This window comes from Dermacentor andersoni, chromosome 7 (genome assembly GCF_023375885.2).
Source record: "Dermacentor andersoni chromosome 7, qqDerAnde1_hic_scaffold, whole genome shotgun sequence".
Classification (NCBI taxonomy): domain Eukaryota; kingdom Metazoa; phylum Arthropoda; class Arachnida; order Ixodida; family Ixodidae; genus Dermacentor; species Dermacentor andersoni.
Window position 1 is genome coordinate 157,168,328 of NC_092820.1, and position 15,246 is coordinate 157,183,573.

The 15,246-nt window shown below is 45.9% G+C and overlaps 1 protein-coding gene across 2 annotated transcripts in view; it reads right to left on the reverse strand.

Annotated features, from left to right (window-relative positions):
* Positions 1-529: 529 nt before the first annotated feature.
* The window catches only part of LOC126533476 (hypoxia-inducible factor 1-alpha-like), a 236,005-nt gene continuing 221,288 nt past the window's right edge, over positions 530-15,246 (reverse strand). For both annotated transcript variants that reach the window (XM_050180648.3, XM_055071933.2), the window contains exons 9-15: positions 14,447-14,530; positions 13,595-13,893; positions 12,948-13,090; positions 12,119-12,325; positions 11,008-11,243; positions 7,563-7,663; positions 530-5,704 (exon numbers count right to left, since the gene is read on the reverse strand). In XM_050180648.3, the coding sequence (XP_050036605.1) occupies positions 5,534-5,704; positions 7,563-7,663; positions 11,008-11,243; positions 12,119-12,325; positions 12,948-13,090; positions 13,595-13,893; positions 14,447-14,530 (1,241 nt within the window). In that variant the 3' untranslated portion in view covers positions 530-5,533. The remainder of the gene's footprint in view (positions 5,705-7,562; positions 7,664-11,007; positions 11,244-12,118; positions 12,326-12,947; positions 13,091-13,594; positions 13,894-14,446; positions 14,531-15,246) is intronic.

Sequence of the window (15,246 nt, forward strand, 5' to 3'; positions counted from 1 at the left end):
TATTACCAATTTAAATTCTGCAATTGCAACATGTTCCATAAAGTTGGCTACTGCTTTAACTGCAGCACCTGCTACAATGTATAATTTAGTGTTTTCTTGAGCATGGGATAAGAGGTGGTGTATGTTGTGCTGCACTTGGGGCCCTGACAAAAGAAGTGTGGTAAAGGAATTCTTCACAGAGGTTTGCACAAGACATGTGCGAGCACCTTTTCACAGGACTTTTCCCATGCATGTAAAACTATTCAAAGATAGCTGAAAGCCACTGAAGCCAAAGCCGGTATAAATGTGAGGGACACTCCCTTAAACACTCACAAGTGAATATCACTCATTTGCTGCAATGAACTAAAGGGAACAAACAAACTACTTCACAATGCCACAACAGCTAAACAATTGTGCTGCTAGGGGCCCAAATTTCTCGCACCGATGTTAAGTTAGCATCTACAAGCAATAAGGCAAACAATAAAGATTGCAAGAGCACATTCATCGCTCACAATTACTTTTAGAGACCAAGAACTGATCAAGCACATACTAAATGGAAAAGATACTTTTATTTTTCATTGTAACTACATTGTACTTTACAACAGCTTGTGTAATGCAAGAGTATTGATGCGTGGGTGTCCGTACAGTTAACAATGTCCAACAACTCTGCTTTCCTGTCTTAAGTTTCAGCCTGACAAAAATACCATTCAAAACATTTTGCTTGATGGTAGAATATATATTTAGTGTCACTTCATGTAGTCCATGCCATCTGTAAACAGCAGCAGTAATCACTCTGCCTGAAGCAAGGTAAGAGGTAAAACAAAATGCGAGACATGGAGAGAGACCAAATGACTTTTATCCGCCAGCTTAGCCATGGCTGTGTGGACAAACAAGGAGATGCGCACAGTGGTCGCCATGTCCGGTAACCGGTGGTGATGACAAAGAAATGAAAACTGCTCAAGACAGTCTACATGTACGAGGCAAGAAACAATCGAAGAGAAAAGGCCTATGCCAGCACACTGAAACATGGAGACTGTCGGGAATACGCACGTGGATATATATATTTATATCTCTGCTAGCCAACAAAATGGCTCCTCGCTCTCACTAGACAGAACTTTCGATGTACGCTGCCATACTTTTCTCACTTGTATTTTTCCTGAGAGGCAAGACTCTACCAGAGGAAAAAAAAATGTGAGGAAGGCGCGCACCCTAACAAACCAGCTATTCTGAACATAAAACATAACATTAGAACCAGATACACAATCGGGCCTGAAATGTTAACAACAATCTGCTGCCACAACATATGGTGGCAGCTAACAACGCTCGTTCCCTTCCAATGAATGGTGGGGCTCGCAGCAGCTCGAGAAAGAACAGAACAATACAAAGGTGCGGCTATGTACACAACATTCTCTAAGAAAAAAGAAAAAAAAAAAACGGATGAAAAAAAAGAAAAGGTTCAGAGGCCAGGCTTTCTTCACGAACACTTGCATGCTTGTCGAAGAACATTCCGTGCCCCCAATTGCAAAGCAAACTGCCCAGTCTGCAAGCCTTCTGCGACATCTGGACAGTCGCCGACAAGCTCCTTCGGCGCAGGTATTACTAGCTACGCCACTGCAATGCAGCAATTTCCGCAGATGGTATTTATGTTACTGTGAGCCCAGAATAACCAGCTTGAAAGCTTCCTGTAGTGTGCACAAAGCCTACAAGCCCACATCAAGTACAGTAGACTACTGATAAGTCAAGCACTGCATTCCACCAAGCGCTGCGTAAGATTTGCGTTGTAGCGGCTCATACTTGAATGAAAAACACTGATGCGAAACTGACGGACAAATGCAAGCATACTCTCCTTGTTTCTGATGGTTCATTCTGCTCAAAACAAAGCGAGGCTACTCATAAGCAGCCTTCTGGGGTCTGCAATGGGAACGAAATCAGTGCCACAGCTTAATGAATGTGCTGAGTCATGTGCAAGTTACAACCTCATGCAAGAATGAAAAACCTTTTGCTTTTTGTTTAGTACTAAGCTCTTCAGCAGAGCAAAATTCTCATTTTCTGTCACAGCTCTAAGTTAACTGGAGACGATGCTTGAGTTTCATTTTGCAAACGGCCACCATGGAACAAACTGTGTCCTAAACTCAAGCTTCTTGCGAGTGCGATCACATCCGTCACAACGATGGTAACCATGGTTAGGTGCACCAACATTTGAGAGCACTGTGCAAACATTCATAAGCAATGAAGCTTTGTTATACAGTTTTTTTTTTCCCCCAATCAACAATTTTCATAATAACATGCCAGAAATAACAGCACATACAACACATCACTAGCAACATACGAGGCGGAATGTGCAAAAGGATAATGCACACACTTTGCAGCAAAAATTTTCAGTACACTTTCAGTTCTTTACAAAGAATGCAGCACACAATACTTTTGGGTCAAGGTGGTTCTCTGGTGCCCAATAATCACAGTTAGTTGAGTTAACGGTAGTCTACTGTTGCATCGCATGAGAAAAATAGGCATGCGGGGCCACAGCATGCAAGTCTTGGACGTTTTGTGCGGCGCGCTGAATCTGCGCAGACCAGGCACTTTGGTTGAGTGTGCTCAACAGACGGTGCAGTCCTCAGAATTTGTTTCCAAGATTCGCAAGTACCAACGATTCAAAAATGAAAAGGAGAGAGAGAAAAAAAGTAAAGAACGACTAGCAGCTGAGCAATAGGCCAGCTATGACATGGCTATGGCGACTTCTATTATAGTGAAATAGCTTTTTTTTTTTCTGACTCTACACGACATGCTTAGAAGCTAGACTTTAAAACACTAAAGGTATGTTAATGAGTGAAGCCTTGATGGTGCAATGGTACACGTGGCTACCTTCTGTCAGAGCAATGTTATTGCATTTGTATGCAATGCTAGCTGCCAAGATTCAACAGACAGATTGCAGGTTGTTTGTCGAGAAGTGGCAATGTTGCATTTGGAAAATAGGATGGGCTGACAAATAGTTTTAGACAAAAATAGAAGCTGACAGATCAGTTTTATCACTTCAGCTTTTGTGTAAGTATCCACAGTGAAGCTTGTGGACATTTGGACAAGCTTGCGGAGCTTGTCAAAAACGCACAGCAACTTCAAAATATATGTTGTGACCAGTGAAAATAACTCTTACAGTAATCAAAGCTACAATCAATCTTGCAAGATTGCACTTCTCCCTCGCATGTTCTCAGTACTTCCTGAACAAGCAGGGAACGGCACCACTTAGGCTTGTTTTTCTTTCAGCCGCAACTTTCAAGACTGCTGAGGATCAGAATGATTGAAGAATGAAGAAAGGAGATTGCATTCTTGGCTGCGAGAAACAAAGGCAGACTGCCGACATCTCAAGAAACTGACTCCAATGTGGCAGACCGTATCGCAGCGCTCAGACCGTATCACAGCATCACAGCGCTCGTTATTTGCATACCTGGCATAGCTAACGTGCTTGCACAACACTGGCTACAGTATCTGTCATTAGATTCACTGATCATTTAATGTTTCGAGCTCTAGCTGACTAGCCCTTACCTGAGTAGAAGCATGCAGGTTCTCGCTTCGATCCCTGAACACAGCCAAGAGAGGTGAAAGATTTAATCAATTAATATTAACTAGTGAAGCGGAATGTACATGAGAGTGAAACATTCCTGTCTCTGAAGTCAAACTGTACAAGCCATCTTGTTTAACTCCCTTCCTCTCTATCTTCAAACAAAACCACAGCAGTCAATTTAATAGCTTAAAAGCACAATAAACAAAGAGCAGCACTCTGTTCATGTGACTTGCGACATTCTGACTTGCTGCTCGCTACAATTACAGCATTTAAAAAAAAGAAAAAGAAAGGTCCTTGCAGCCACTAAATATCTCACATTCCGGCCTACAAAAGGTTGCAAAATAAACAGCAAAATATTTTTTGTATTGGAACTGCGTAGCTGTTACTTGTTCACTTCGCATTTAATGAGCTCATGACATAATTTGATATAGCGTGTCCATCGTACCACCATGATTTCACACATTCAAAAGCAGCACTCAATTGTACGAAGCATTTAAAGGTATGTTTCCCTCGCACGTGTGCCCGAGCTACTGTCATGACCTGCCCAGCATCGACAGCAAAAGAAGCAAGGACACATCGTTGTAAGCTGCTTTTTCTCAGTGTCTGATAATCGTTCAGTACTTTACAACTGCCAATTGACAGCAGGAGCATCAGTTTAACCTCACAGAAAATGTTCACGACAACACCGGCAAAATCGCATGAAACACAACTGCAGCTGTCATCGTCTCGGGCAGTGTGCTCTTCCCGTCAAAAGCATCTGCCAAACCGGGGTGCAGTCGAACAGCTGATTATAAGAACCACCTGACCACTGTTTTACATATGTGCACACAGAGACCTCGTGAGATTTGTACTCTAGGATGAAGTGATACATGTGGCACAAAAGAAAAAAAAAAAAAAAAACGGGGGGAGGGGGGGAGGAAGAAACTCGGGAAAGGAGGGCACAAAGAAAGCTATGTACAGGTGTTTGCTTGTGTACCCGTAATGTGGCCTACACAAGCCCGCAGCCTCGCGCTGCCCAGCTAAAAGGAAAGCTCAGCCCTAAAATCGAAGACAGTACTGAACATAATCCAACATCAAAGAGAGAACAAAAAGAGAAAAGATTGAGTGGGCAAGATGAGAGCACCTTTTTACCAAGCAGACACGGTTGCCCACAACAGGAGGCTCAAATGAAGGTGAAAGATTGAGACGGAAATGGTAAAGCCAAAGCAAGATGTCCACATGCCAAAGCTCTCTTTGATCCTGTGTCCCGAGGCAGATAGCCTCCAATGTTGAAACAGCATCTGCGAATGAGGTGCATTTGTCAGATGCGCAGAGGCAGTGGCAAAGAGTGTGTGTGGCAGTAGAATGTGTCACTTTGCGAGACAGCCTGGCCACTGTAAAGGCGGCAGTAAGAGAGGAGGGGGGGGGGGGGGGGGCAAGGTCTTCCAAGTAGCGGATGGGATTAGACCACACGAACTCGGGCTGCCGGGACAGCAGCGCCGAAGGCGTGACATGGCAGGGCAGCTGCAACCAGACAAGTGTTCCGCCAACCAACGCAGCAAACCTAGGCTTGTGGCAACGCTTCTTGGTGAACTCATGCCTTTGTGTGCAACAGAAGAAATGGAAGGCTGTGCAGGAGAGAAATGGGCTGCCGGAAGACAGTGCACACAGATGATGGGACAGCAAAACAGACAAAACTGCGCAGGTGGCCAGCAACAGCAGCACAACGCTCTTGAATGGAGGGCGCCAGAAGTTGTTTGGCCGCCGTGAATTAGCGCCACTTTTTCGGAATGTGGGGCACTCTGCAACTTCTCCAAAAGCGCAAGCACGTGCACGCTGTTTCCACACGAGCGGCGTCATCGCGATGACCGTGTTGCCTCAGTTATGGGGCACAATGTAAGAAGATGCTCCCTGACTTCTGGGCCTCTTGAGACGACAGCCGAGGGTCGGGCAGAAAGGAAGGAGGACAGAGGGAGGGAAAGAGGGGGGGGGGAGCTGGGTGTCCAGGCCACTTGCTCAGACGAGCGCAGGCACTGACTGGTCGAGGGCACTGAGCAGGTCCTCGCCAGTGAGCAGTTGCTGGATTGGGGCATTGACCTCGGCATCCAGCTGACTCAGGTCCTGCAGTGTTGGGATTGGCTCGTCAAGCAGGAGAGGAGCGGGACGTGGAGACGACGGTGGGCACCTCTGCAGAAACCAAACAACATGGGCGACATGCTCAATCTGCCAAACTTAAGCGTCAGGAGTGTGTCACTCCTATCTTGAGCACTGAAACGAAGCAGTGTTCTGTTGAGAATAAGAGGCTTGATCTGACTATGGCTGGTAAAAGGCTCAAGGCACACTGCAATACTGGTTTCTGTGTGTATGTACCCAACTCCGCTCTTTGTCCCAGGAGCGATTCTCAAATCCAGGTTTATTTGCTGTGCACAACATTATTTGATTGCTCTAGACACAGACACTGGGTTGCGTACCTATGTAGCCCCATCTATGCATAAACCTAGCCCCTTAAACCCAGCTGTCATACACAAATCTGTTTATTTGCTCTGTACGTCGCTGGATTGCTCTATACATGAACTGGCACACTTTGTACATATGCAATCCCATGCGTTCCGAGTCATGAAAGTAATATTCCCTCCAACACAAACTAGCACTGAACGGAGATGGGCATTTTGCAAGTTGAATTTCGTGTTTCGACACCTAGACAACAATGTACAGCCTGGGCGTTCCTGAAAAACATCGACTTTGTGGATTACTACATTCTTTTTATTCTCCCAGCCAGTCTTTAAACTCAGAGAAGCCATATGCCAAAACCAGCAGCCATGGAAATCAACACAGCTAAAAACTCTGTAGGCTTGTGCAAACATAAATTTTTGGGTTCGAAGCAAAGTCGAAGCGAATAGTAATTAGTGTAAAATAATTTTAAAGTGAACAGTTTGAATGGTTTTGGCATTTGCATAAAACATTCACATAAGTGCCTGATGTTGCTAAATCTAAAACAAAAAGTTGGTCTTTACTTGTAAAAAAGCAAACAGGTTCATCCCTGGAATCAGTTTATTTTCAAAGTGTGATGATTCAGATACTATCATCCAGTTCAACATCTCTTACAACTACACCAACTCAGAAAATTTGTTTACAGGCTTTTTGCTTACTGTTCTGTTTCAGTTTACTTAAAATTTTGTGGTGCTTTAGGCTGTGGAAGCATTTTGCATTTGCCTGTCGTGCATGGCTGTAATGCTGTGAAGTCTGACCTTGACTGCGCAATGCCGGCAGTTTATGCCACGTTAGAAATGCAGCTTCTGTAAGTGCACAGACAAACTGAATACTAGTACCAGTCTGAGCTTACAAGAGCATAGCCAGTGCAACTGACACCAGCAGACAAGTGGTGTACCATGAGCATCCAGCAATATGCTGTGCCAAGAAGAGACGGCATGGTTGTCTATGCAGAAAAAAAGTCACTGTGGGTATCGAGGTGCTGCGTTTCAATGCCTCATCCCCAGCTCATGCGTTACGACAGTCATTTGCCAACTCGAGCTTAGTGAATCGCTACCCATTTAGCTTAGCAAAGCGGTCACGTTTACTCGATTGGTCTCGCAAGAGCCTTTGTCCACAAGCCACGACTGTCATACTCTGGTGTGCTATCATGTGCTAATAAAGCTATGTTTATTGGCGATCTGACTCCAGAGCATCGTCTGCATCGTGTGAGAGAGTTGAAGAACACAGCCATAGCATCTTCCATGCGGAGTGGAGGATCATCGTGCTTTTGACCAACTGTCACTCGCTGCATTGCGTGCATTGCCACTGATGCCCCCCTTTGCACAACATGACAACCTCTGTCATAAGACCAAACAAATGTTTACAGAAGCAGTGCTTGTTTCTGGACTTCGCTTGAACACCAATGTGTCTCAGTGACTGTTAATTCTCAATTTGTGCCTTTGCAAACACTAATATGCACACACTTCATGAATAGCCAGGCAGCTGGAGAAGGCCCAGGTGACCGAATGCGGCATTTGAATGTGGAATGATTGCCAAGCAGTCGAGGACTGACCTTGTCATAGCGCAAGGTTTGGCACAGGTATCCATGGCAGGCGTCTTCTCCATTTACCAGCAAGTTAAGCAGCACGCTGTCTTTGTTCTGGAGCTGCAAGCCTGAAATGAAAAACCCATATTATAGAGGCTTCAGGAAGGAAGCAAATACAGTGCATTCCTAGCAAGAGGGTGTAGACCAGCTACCTAAGCTCGAGTAGTATAGTAGTTAGGCAAACGAAGGTTAGCTATGACACAAAATTATCATGCTTAAGGTCACAGCCCCACATATTGTGAAACAAGGGGCCATAAAGACTGAAAATTATGGACACTATGCAAATTTTAATCGACGTTATGTGCAGTCTGCCTAATTAATTACAGGCTACGTGTTCTCTCTTTCGTGAGCGATATACTTGAGCAAGTGGGTGGATGATACTGCCGCAAGTACACAGGAACAGCTTGGAACAAGTGTCTTTACGAACACCAGATGAAAGTTCTCTTTGGCAAGCATATGCCACTCAGTGCAGAATGCTCATAGATGATGGTACGTGGCACAATCCCCTCGTAAAAGAAGCCTCAATGCCCAATGTTAAAATTTCTCAATGCTAAAAGTGCTAAAAAGAAAAGACACTACAATAAAGATAGAAAAAAAGAATAAAAGTAAGAAAGGAACAGGTTGTGAGGCACGATAAGTCACTCTACACCAATGATTAAAAAAGGAAAGACAAAGGTGCCGAGTGGTTAGAAAAGTCATTTAACCCTTTCGCTGTCACGGACGTACCGGTACGTCATCGCGCTTCCCCCCCACGGTGTCACTGATGTACCGGTACATTCTCTATCGTGCGTTCAAAATTTTGCGCCTGAGCGCAAAGCTGGCGCACCTGAATTGGCCACGCCATCTGTTGACTCTTTCTACAAGTTCGTATATTCTCCCCGACCTGTGTTAACCCATGTATTGAAGAGCACGGTGCGACTGCCACTCCCCACTTTCTCTTTGCTGAGTGGCGCGGTGGCTCCGCGTTCGCTGGATCATGCGTCGCGCGCGTGTGGTTATGGGTTCAAGGGTTGTTCTGCCATCTCCGCTGGTTTGAAGGTTTTTATTTTTCTTCTGTTGGTGTGTCTGCTACGCCGCGTCAAGTTCAGGCGCACGTGCCGTTGCCTCTTCGAAAAGAGTGACTCGATTGCTGCTTTCGCTCTCTCGCCGAACCCTCGCTTCCGGCTTGCAGCAGTAAACGTAAAGCCCTTCGAACTTTGTTTAGCCTTTTTCCATCTCCCTCTGTCTTCTTGATCACGCAACGTCCCATTTCTCTCCGTTGTGCGGGCGACTGAAAGCACATCCTCCCAGCGCGCGGTTACTTTCGGATGGCTGAGCGCGCGGGACCTTCGTCTGCTCATTGGTGCGGTGGCTCAATTCCGACTTAGAATACGAGCCGATGCTCGGACTCGGACAGAGTCGCATGCGAGGAAGAGGGTTCCGCATCGTCAGATTCGGATGTTGAACGGATTTTATAGTCAGGCTGATGATGATGATGATGTTTACTAACAGCAGCTGCAGAACACTGAAATGTGCATATAACATTGACTACGTTAGGGTGCCACCCTAACTACGTTATTTGTATACCAATCATAATCAAAAATAAATTGCTATGTTCATTCCCTGTTATGCTCGTTCCCTGAAACCAAGCCGACACTGGGGGTGCGTCACGGCCAGAAAGGTCCGACAGCGAAAGGGTTAACAGTATCACCACAGCAAGAGATATCTTGGAGGCCATGGTCTGAGGATTTGCGCTGGAGCTGCTGACCACCAGATGCACACACCTACTTAGGTACTAACTACTTAATAGCTGTTAATGAGAAAATTGGGCCCTGCACCTTTGCCAAGACTACCTCAATGATACTACAGTCGGATGTCGATAATTTGAGCTTGAAGGGGCCTGAAAATTTGTTCGAACTAAAAGTTTGAATTGAAGGAAGCTAATTGAATGGAAGACTTACCTGCAGCGGCACATGCACACGGAGCTAACTAACACATGAGTAGGAAGTTCCACAAGATTTATTCACACGTATTTACATATTACAGTCAGTTATTAGGTGTATCGGTGCTCGTACTGTGATAGGAGTCGGCGGGTGCAAACATGTAATAAAAGGAAACGTTTCCCGTGACAAAGACATTGGCGAAGATTACAAAGGCGGAGTCGGAGCCATTGCTAACAGCGGCAAATTGTTTCAATGAAGAACACGGCACTGAACAGCAAGAAGCTTGGTAGTAAACGTCAACGAGATGTTCATTTGAGGGATCGCCAGCCATCCGGGCTCAGGCAGGAGTAAGAGCATGCGTGATAGAGAATATTTGGGGCTTTTGCTCCTTGAATATATGACTCTGCCTAGGCACTACGGAGAAGGTTTGTTGGCGCATTTTGTGTGCTTTAGTCCCTAGGCGTGCCGGCATTGCGGAGTGGGGTCGAGTTTGCGCTCAGATGGTGGCTGTCGGCGCAATGAAATAGGCGAAGCAGCAGGCACTGACGCCCCATTTGGTGACCGCTGTGTCGGACAGACTGTCTCGCACCTGTGGCACTCGTGCCAAGTCAGTCGTGCCGGACCATAGCTTTGTCGCGACTTACGGCGATGTACCTTGGACACTGATGTTTCGGCGCGAGCAATAGAGACTGTAGCAGAGGCCGGGCCGCATATAATTAAAATGTAGAAGTCAGCGCCTTAGCAACTGCTCAAATGAATGTCTCGTGCAAACGTCGAAGCAGCTAGGCCCAGCGTTGCCGTGGTGTGGCTACGGCTGCCAGCGGATCTGCGTGCGAGACCGTCGGCTCGAGGCGGAGCGATAATCAAAATGGCGGTGGTGGTGACTTCGATGAATGCCGTTTCGTAACTGCTGTCATGGCAAAAAGTCTGGAAAGTCGGACGGCGAAGGTTTTTTGCGTCCGAAATTTCAGACGTTCATATACACTGACTCTATGGGGTACATGGCGACGCTGCGACACTAACAGAAGTCACTAACCCATCACGAACAGAAGTAAACGGTAATGCGCGCCTGCACATGCCTGCGCACAAATTCTCGCCACGGCTTCTTTTTTCTTCGTGCGCGACACTGAGAAGTCTCTCCTAAGCTTTTCCTCTATGGGCGGAGTGCATTCGAATTAATCGTAGCAAATGCTTGCGCGTTCGAATTACCGACCGTTTTCGCCCATTGGAATACTCATTGCTTTGACGGGACAACAGCGTCAGCTCGAAAAAACTGAAAGTTCGAATAAAGCGTGTTCAAACTAACAAGATTCAACTGTATTCATTTATAACCAATATTGCCAAAGTGAAATTTCATTGCAGTTGACCCTTAATCTCTCTCTCTCTTCCTGGCATGCATTAACTAAGTTAAAGCGTGAATTACATGTCAAGTTTTGATTTCTCTGTTCCAAAATTCCCACGAGAAAGTTCTGGCAAGGAGGGACACTTGCCTCGCAGGTCGACCCGCATCCTCTTGGGGCTGGCCAGCTGTCCAGCCCCCAGGGCCTGCTCCGTAGAGCTGCGCTTTGGCGGTGGGTCCGGGGGGGAAGGCATCCCCATCTTCTGCTCCAGCGCTGTTGTCACATACGCATGATGCCGAAAGTCAGTCGCCGCAGACAGACCCCGTGTCAGGTGATTTCGCACTGCTGTTTGCTGCTGATGGTGTGGATGTGTCAAGCGTGATGACCTGCAAAACAGTGACACAAATCGCGTCCACTCTCAGGCTCCATTGCAATGCAGGCTAGTGAGGTTCCAGTTAGCACTTTCTCTTGTCTACGTTGCAGACACTCTCAACGCACAAGCCTTGCACATTTTCAACTACCACAGATTACGCCATAACTGTTTATACAAAGTGTCCATGCTTTATGTACACACAATCAATGTTAGCATACTCTGATACTTTGTCAGCCCTACCTCTAGCTACAAAGTCCTCTTGTCGAAACAAAACTGAAGCTGACATGTTGTGCTTGTACGTAACATTCGCTAATTAGGTAGACTGCTGCTGCTACATGAATGCCTGCGTGAGAAGTGCAGTAATGCAAGCTGGCTAAACTTAAAGCTTCACTTAATTTGTCTGTCAGTATGCATCACTCACGCAAGTGCATACTCCAGGGACATACATATATATCTTTTGAGAAAAATTTACCTTCAAAGTGAATTCAGTAACAAGTAAATGCTCGCACTAGCCAGTCAAGACTGCCAAATTATCACACTGAAGCACATCCCATGTTTCTCTTCCACAGCAAATGTGTTAATGCTATTAGAATCGTTTTTCATGCCTCGATGGAGAGTCTGCAAGAAAAAATACATCCACACCCACTACAGGAGAAATTAAAGTCGGATTGGTAATTTTATAGTGTTCATTGTAGTGATATTGGTGAACAGCATTTTAGATTCACTTCATTATACACAATAATTTGTCATATCTGTGTTCGTCGTAGTGAGGTTCGAGTGTGTTAGCACCATGCAAGTCATGGTTTAGATTTCCAATTATTGACCTTCTTGCAGAAAACAGAAAAATGCCTAAACAACTAGGTGTACATTTTTAGTTGCTCCCCTCACCTTGCCAAGTCTTGCCGTGGTGGCCCAGAGACTCCTAATGACCTCGGATGGTTCGTTCGTGCTCGATGTTTGGTCCACTCCCGTGACCTCGCTATAGGTGGTGGGAGTTCGGCTACCAGGAGGGCAGCCAGGCTGGACTTTGGGTTGGGCCCTAGGGAGCCTAATGTTGGGCTCGGAGGAGACGGTGAGGTGGCGAAGAATGTCGGGCTGCAAGCAGTGGCCACAGATTCTTTACTCCAAGTACGCAGAAAGGGCTGAAGCGATAGAAGCTACAAAAGCCTGCCTCAAGGTTCGGATACGTAACATCAACAAGTGGACTCTACAAGGATCTGTAGAGTCATACTACGAGTGCACTGACAGAAAGTCAGCAAACTAGAGATACACCTGGCAGGTTGGTCTTTACAGGGTATAGGATGTGTTTTTGAAAACCACTACCATATGTCATGGTGCACTATTAACAAGTGCTCAGAGCCTAGGATTTCAACCTGCCAGTTAATAAAAATGGAGGTGCAATTTATAAGGCAGCTGGCATTTGCTATACATAGTGGGCTTGCTGGTGCACACCGCATGCTAAACAATGCCTTCCTCTCGATTTTATGCCACTCTTGTCATCCACTGGCCATGACCAGCCGATCCCATTGGTAGCACGGGTGGAGCATCGCTCTGACCACTGACGAAGCATGAAAGAGAACAGTATCGGAAACGGCATTGCTACAAAACAGCGGATCTGGGTGTGTCTCCGTCCAGGGAAAGAGCAACTACACCACGTTGGTACAGCAGGGTTATGGCAGCACACACTTTAAACCACAGTTCTCGGCTGTATCCGCACCTGTTGCAGAGAGAGCTCCGACTGGAGGAGCTTCCAGTAGGAGAGTCCTGGGGTCCCCACATGACCGAGTCGGGAGGACTGAGCAGGGGGAAGTCATCTCCAGTCATAGAGATGTATGGCGCTCGCATGTCAAAGTCATCATCCTGTGAAGAAAGAAAGAAGAAAAAACAAAAACAAATTAGTGGCAGTAGGGTAAGATACAAAATCAACAGTAGGGCAAGACACACACTTTTATTTTCCCTGCCAGGCACCAAGAGGAAGTCCAACCTAGTCCCTGCCCTGAACAGTTACTGATCATAAAGCACTCTGGAAACATCAGCTGCACTTTTGCTTGGGTCAAATCAACACCATGCTGTCAATTGATGACCTTTAGTTATGCTGTCACTGCTATATGATCTACCATCTGTTGCGATGCCTCCTTTGGTTTATTCAAAGAGGAGGGGAAGGAGGGGAGGCTTGCAATGTGAGGGTTTACCACCTTGCTTGCACAAAGTTTGTGCACTACCTTTGTCTACTGTGATAAGGCAACTTTCAGATGAAAGTGAAACATTTCTTGTTATGCCCTGCGTTGCCACTCTGGTAATGGCCCTTTTGGCTGATGACAATGCAAACAAAGAATCAAACACGCAATGACTTGTGCAGCCCACCTGGAGATCTGTATGCCCCTCTGGCTTTAGGTCGAGACCAGCAAACCGGTCCACAGGGCTTTCAAGGCTGGGAACATCCGAGCAACTGCTGCTTCGTCCTTCGCCATCCGAAGACGGTGGTGTGCCACATGATCCTGGCGATGACAGTGGGTCGCTGTCCTCGCGGTAACTGAGAAAGGGATCCTTCCGACCCAGCGGGCAGTCTTCCTCGGGCTCAGGAGGAAGCAGTGCGTAGTCTGGCAGCAGTTTGGGTTCGTCGCCATAGATGTCCGACAGGGAAAATGCGTCGCCAAGCACATCTGCGTATGAGATGCGAATGTCAACGCATCAGGTCGGTTCTAGAACTTGGAACAGATGTCATAGTACAAAAACACTAGTTACTAGCAGGCTAGCTATTTGTTCCCCACATGCAATGCACTACAAAGGATAGATGACTGAAACAAGGTTTCAAGCAAACTTCAATTTTTTGCTTGTTTGTGTGAGGCAGTGAGGATGTTGAATGTCTTTTTCTTGAATAGTGCGTTGAATATAATAAAAAACTTGTTTAGCTGCCGCATTGGAAGCATAACTGCACTCATATTTCTATAACTATTTTTCATGGGAATGAGTATTTACATTTATGAAACAAACAGTAGGCTACCTAGTAGTAGTAACTTCAGCATAAACAATATGTTTTCCCTTAATTTGGTTTTCACCTTTACAGCTTTACCGGCACATTGATGGAATGTCATTGATGGAACCCTTTTTTTTTTCTCAGTACAAAGCGAAACTAGTTGCAAATGCAGCCTGCGCTAAAAGATGTGTGATCCTCACTGCAGGTTCTTCAATACAGTGTGAGGAGCGAATGCGTACCAGAAGGCAGACCCTCCAATGGAATGCTGTCGTCACCAGCCCGTGGTGCCAAGTGAGTCAGGTCATCAACTTCATCTTTCAGCACTGCACATGAAATACAGAAAGACCAGAGTTACAAGGTGGCGAGTAGGACTAGTTGTTTAATGTTCATGTTGAAAAGATCTTGAAGCACACTGGCACCTCTTGTAACCTTTTGTCTGTGTGCGGGTGTGCTTCAGCATCTGTTAGACAAGACCAGGGTGACTGCTGTGACCACATAAACATGTTTGTTCTTTAGGCCTATTACGTCAGGCAGGTAGTGTGGTAGCATGCAGTCTGTGAATAAGTGATGGAAAATTGGTCAGTGCACCAACAGCCAGGAAATGCATTTTCCATTCTTGCAATGACCGCAGCAAATAAAGACTTGTGCATATGCTTTGAGCCAGTGGTTCATGTTCTTTTGGGGAAAGACAGAAAATTACTGAATGTAGGCCGAGCCAATGTTTAGTTACTCTGTAATTACGAGGACTCACTAGAAAATGCACAAGGCATCATCTGTACCATCGTGACTTTTGTTCAATGAAGTCTGCAGCACCTCAGAGTAAATTAATGCAATTAATGCAAAATTTATTGACAGTCCAGCATATTATGCTACTGAAGGGAGGGAATAAGGTATCGCTGACAGTATTCCAACAGTGCAAAGAAGAAAGAAAGAAAGAAAGAAAGAAAGAAAGAACGAACAAAACGCAAACGACAGGATAAGCACTGCTGTTGTACACATTTCTTTCCCTCTTTGTCCTATGCCCTCGCCAGATCAAGGC